The 6,000-nt window shown below is 34.1% G+C and overlaps 1 protein-coding gene across 1 annotated transcript in view; it reads left to right on the plus strand.

The window, feature by feature from the left end:
* LOC307008895 (ALK tyrosine kinase receptor-like) overlaps positions 1 to 3,632 on the plus strand; it is a gene marked incomplete at its 3' end in the record, with an annotated part of 44,118 nt that extends 40,486 nt beyond the window's left edge. The window contains exon 2 of the mRNA XM_079632170.1: positions 3,529 to 3,632. Within this exon, the coding sequence (XP_079488296.1) occupies positions 3,529 to 3,632 (104 nt within the window). The remainder of the gene's footprint in view (positions 1 to 3,528) is intronic.
* Between the last annotated feature and the right edge of the window lie 2,368 nt (positions 3,633 to 6,000).

Below are 6,000 nucleotides of genomic sequence, written 5' to 3' on the forward strand. Positions count from 1 at the left end.
ACATATGTATTGCAAACCCTTCCACGTTGCTGTTCTTTATTTTTATTTTTTATTTTTGATGTAGGCGTACCAACGCAGCATCATTGCAAGATCTGAGCAGCTGCGATACACAGTGTGGACGGTCCGTTATTTAGATCAGATTCCAATCGGATACACAAATATTAACAGTGTTAACGTCTTTATTATCAAGCTGATGATCTGAATCTGGTGTGTTTGATTAGAGCACTGCTAATGTTGTTGGTAGCTTTCATTTCCCACTAAAAATCTACTAAAAATCCTTCCAAAATTCCTGAGCCGGCAAAGTTGGTGAATTTTTTCCCTCTGAATATGAAATAAATGAATGTAACATATAATCCCCCCAGAGTCCTAATTAATTTATCTAACGTACCAAAGGACCGTTCGCTAAGCCATCAGAACATACAAAATAAAAACTTCAAATATATGTGTCATGTATACATGACTCAAAAAATGAATAAATCCCACTCTTCCTAAATCTATCGCCACCTCAGGCAAAGGAAAAGTAGAACAATTATTGTGGTCGCCCCCTGACTATTCTTGTGTTCATTACATAAATATCTGTTTTTGCTGGCAGGCAAGGACATTGGCTGTGTGCCGCTAATGTTCCAGTGTGACGTCGAGTGCGCAGTGTGATTTTAATATTTGAATAGCTGTGGGGAGCCAGAGCCTCTGTTTCCCAGCGTTAACATAAACCGAGTGCGTTCGGTCATTACGAAAGTCATTAGGGCACCTGTGTGTTAGCTAGAAAGCGTCTGCTGACTGTGTCTAAAGCTGAGTTGGCCGTAGCGTCTCTCTGATCGTCTCTCAGTTCCTTTTTTGTTATGCATTACTCACAGCAGGTGCTCGTAGCACGCTCACGCTGGAAGATGCGATGCGATAAGTAGTCCTCTTCACCTTCCTGAAGCCCCTTGACCCTTGAGAAATTAGTTGGATTATGTGCCGTCTTTGTGAAGTTTAGGAGTTGCTGTAAATGAAGTGTGGCTAAATTGGTAAATTGTTTTTTACGCTAATTATGACATTTTTTCCCCCCTCTGAAAGCCATTTGTCAACTGTTCTTTGTTCTAAGATGTCGTTTGCAAGCTGATAAGTGTAAAAAGTTGTAATTTTTCTCTCTCTGTCCCAGATTCCACAGGTATTGAAAACATTTATTGACTAAAATGATTGTTAGAAGAGAAAGAATCTCCTCCTGCATTAGATTTACTTCTGGTTGTCCATTGATCATTCGAATGACATTTTCTCTCTCATGAATAATATGCTGCTTCCTCTATGAAGGAGCTCAGGGATATCTGGTGTCTTCTGCTCCATCCATGTCCTTTTCCAGGTTGTTTTCCTAAGGAAGGGAATGTCTGAATGTGTGACTCGTCATCCTTCTTGAGACTGGAAAGCCATTCATTCAGTTCACACAGTAATTACAGTTCAAACCAAATCAAACTGGACAATATATTATTCATAGTGGGCCAATGACATTATGCTAATTTGTTTGTCTTGATCTATTCATTTATTGAAAAATAAATTAAAAATGCAATTCATACATGCAGTGACTTGAATATGCCTTTTCTATGATCACCATTTTTAATTAAAATTATTTTTCATTCTTAGGGAGGAAAAAATAAATAAATCGGGGTCATAAAACTGCCCTGATATCATAATGAAAAAAAACAAACATAATTAAATGGAATAAATAATTATTTTTTATTACTTTAGGAAAAAAAAAAAAAATGCATTGGTCATGTGACGTATATCCAACATGCATGAAAAAGACAGGGAATTATATAGAGCAAACAACTCTCGCCAAGTCTCTTAAAATATAAGATAATTTCACTTATTTTTTAACCTATCATTACACCACAGACATTTTATTTATTTATTTATTTATATATTTATAGGAAAGCATGTGGTATGTAAATGCCTAATTTGTTTCCCGTTTTAATTAGACATCTGTCACATGCAATAATACTGAGTATTGAAATATTAAAGTTTTAAATCAACATTTCATGTTGACTTTAAGCAAGCTAACTAAAAACAAACAAACAAACAAAAAATTCATTCATAAACATTTACACCTAATTAGGTATTTTGTGTGCATGTAAATAATGTATCAATTTAATGTCCTCTTAACTCTGATTTATGGGGCTATTTTATGACCAGATTTACCTCATTGAGGAAGAAATGACCCTCCCACCTCCATCTATCTCATTGTATTGACTGAGTTACCACTAACTTATACACTTATAAAATACTATAAATCTGGCCCCTGGAAAACTAAGCAGCCATTACCTAACGTACTTACTCAAATAGGAAGTTTCAAGAATGTGATTTTCAGCAGCACTGGATTAGACACCTTCCATTGATTCTCTCGATTTCTCGCCCTCTCTCCCACTTTCTCTCCTTTTCGCTAGTGTTACCTTGAGCCGGGCTCCAAAAACCTCTCTCCACATAATAATGAGAAATCTTCAGCTAAAAACAGACAGACGCTTCATCTTAAACAGTCAATTTGTTGAAGGATTTCTGAATTAAAGAGCATATTAGCGCAATTAGAACGAGGCTACAGTTCAGCGATCCTAATGTTTTGCTTAATCTGGTTTGAGACACAGTATAATGGCTGTGTGTGAATGCTGTTAACCTATGAGGGTGTGTAAATAATGACTGAATTTCATGTTTGGGTGAAGTATTATTTTAAGAATCGGCTGTGTTTTTGTGTTGTTGGGCAATAGCATTGCTACAAACAGTTGCAACTATTTCAAATGTGCAGTATGTAATATTGACAGCTAGCGATTGAAATGTGTACTGTAGTCCATATTCAAAATACTGTGAGAGTTGTTTCCCCCGCCCCGTCCTCGACGCTCACGAGGGTTGCCAGATTGAGGACACGCAACAGGAACAAGCGCAGTTGACAATGAAAGGCGACGAACCTTACACTGTAAGTTACTGAGTTGATTTATCTGCGTTTTAATAAGCCTATGGACACAAGCTTTTTAGATGGATGCCGAGGCGTTTTAGGTCGGGTAGAATCTGTGGCTTATTTATTACATAACGGAAGTTGATCCACTGTATTACATTTGTATTGACAATATTTCCGTCCTTTTTTTTGTAATTTCTTTACTAAGAAGTGGTCACACGTTACACAATTCATATACACTGAACTTTTTATTTTTCACTACATTTTTGTACAATTATACAATTATATACTAGCCATTTTTTTTGCAACATTCTGCTCTCTAGATATCGTTCAACCTTTAATTAATGCACATTTTACAAGTTGACTGTTCAACAAAAATGTAGCAAAATTCTCTACTGTGGCCTTGTCAGGTGTATTAACAGTGCAAAAAAATCAAAGTTATCCCATTTTTGTGCCAATAAAGAATTTCAATTCATTTTATTTCACTTCAGATTCAAGTTTAATCTTTTTGTGTTAAAAAAAAAAAAATTGCTTCACTGAGCCAGAATCTGTACTATGTAGTATTATTACATAAAGCAAAGGAATGATCATTTCATTGCTTATGCTTTCAGATGAGCCAGTCTCAGTTCAGCGTCTGTTCAGACGTGAATGCCGTCAAGGCTCGTCCTTCATTCAACTGTCAACTTCTGTCATTGTGTTACACTGCAGTCTCTGAATTGTTAATCAGATGCCCAGCAACTGCAGGTCAAACTCACAAACTTTAATAGATCCAATACTAGAAAAGCTCAGACAAGTTGGGAGAAGAAACCAAGGTAAAAAGTTTTAAAAGGTATGGTTACCATTAATGGATATTTAACTTTTATCATTTATATATGTATATATATAATTAAAATCAGTTTAATATATATATATATATATATATATATATATATAAACTCGAAAAATGTGGATATCGTGCAAAAGTTCATTTATTTCAGTAATTCAACTTTAAAGGTGAAACTAATATATTATATAGACTCATTACATGCAAAGTTAGATATTTCAAGCCTTTATTTGTTATAATTTTGATGATTATGGCTTACAGCTTATGAAAACCTTTTCACTATATTCTAATTTTGAATTTGGGGTTTTCAAAATCTGTAAGCCATAATAAAAATTATAACAAATGAATGCTTGAAATATATCACTTTGCATGTAATGAGTCTATATAATATATTAGTTTCACCTTTTAAGTTGAATTACTGAAATAAATGAACTTTTCCACGATATTATCATTTTTCGAGTTTCACCTGTATATAATTTGCATGTGTAATTATTTACTGTTGCTGTTTTGGGCCACAATATATGAAACAGAAACATCGAACATCTTGTGTGGAACATAAAATACAATATTTTGCAAAATTTCTCAGTATATATATTATTATTATTACTATATATATATTTTTTTTCATCAATGGTCTCCAACACATTCTCCGGGAATGGTTTCCAACATTCTTGATGACAGAAATGTAATTTTTTGGTGAACTGTCCCTTTAAATACAGCGGGCACTGGCAGATGCAGGATTACAACAAGACCCCTTCAGGTCTCGTATTCAAGTACATTAGAGAGCCATACTTGCTTGACTGGAAATATGTCCCTCGAGACTTTAGCAATATTGCTGCTGAGTGAACTGACTTCCCTCAGGACTTTTAGGAAAAGGTACTAAAAAAATGAAGTTACTCTACAGTAGCAAACAGTTCTGAATTGCAGAGTCGTCTGTATGAAGTTATGAATACAATGTAGTTAAAAAAAAAATAGACACTGTGTTTAACTCAGTTTAATGCATCTACATTTTAAAAGTTGACAAAGTTACCAAAAAAATTATCAACATACTACTGTAGTCTAGGTGGTCAGCTATAAAGTGTTAACAGGAGTTAAGCTGCCCTACTTTCATCTACATGACAACTTTTTCTGGTTCTTTGACCAAACAGCAGAGGACGCATGCAGTGTCTACAATGACATGATGATTACAGGTTGTGTATTGCCTCACGAAGGGTTACTTTGCTGATATGGGTTTCAGTCATATATTTTCCAGTGCCAGGATCTAGTAGGGAGTATTGTGGAGGTAATATCATCTGAGAAGTGGGGAATCACTTTTGTATATGTGATATTCTTAGAACTGGTTTACTGTATGTTTATATTTCTGGCACATTAGCATTAGACATTGCCCTGGTGAATTGATTCAGTCACAGAGTCCTATTTAAAGATACTGTAATCTTGTTTCTATATCCCTCCTCTTGACTCTCCTGTTCAGGCAATGTTGGGGTTAATTTTTCCCAAAGCACAAACTCACCTGTGGCCCTGGTTATTTATTCAGGAATCTGGCTGTGTGGAAAACGTGTTGATATGGAGAAATGTGTGTTAACTGATTTCAGGTTATGATGCTTTAAAGTAATTAGTGTGTGTTTGTGTTAACTGAATGAAAACATGGCTTAACCTGTGGGCCTTTTTAATTTCTCTTGTTTGGATTACAGAACGTCTGAACTCTAAAAAACCCCACTAATTGTATTATTGTAATTATTAAATAACTGAATAACTGACATAATCATAACCTTCAAGCTTAATTTGTGATTTTTTTGTAATTATATTTTTTCATTATTTAAATCATACATTTTCCAAACTTGATATTACTCATAAAACACATTGAAGCTGTTGTTTAGAGAAACAAATTAGCTTCTTAAGGAAAGCTACATATAAATAAAATGCAATTTATTCAATATCAATTGCACTTATGTAAATGTGTATAATACGTATGTATGTTTGTATAATAATTTATATTATTTTACATAAAGCCTATTAGTCAATATAAATCAGATTTAAAACTTTGATATTTAGTGATAGCCTCTGCATTTGATGCAATTGTCATAAGCAAAAGTGTTCATTTAAAGTGATAGTTCACCCAGAAATTAAAATTCTGTCATCATTTGCTCATTTCTGATTACTCATTACATATTTCTGTCCCTCCATTGAAAAAACAAACAAAACAAAAAGTCATGTACAGCGATTCTGACTAAACCTTGCATTAAACTGCTCGATTCATATT

The sequence above is a fragment of the Phoxinus phoxinus genome (genome assembly GCF_949152265.1).
Source record: "Phoxinus phoxinus genome assembly, chromosome: 13".
NCBI classification, from domain to species: domain Eukaryota; kingdom Metazoa; phylum Chordata; class Actinopteri; order Cypriniformes; family Leuciscidae; genus Phoxinus; species Phoxinus phoxinus.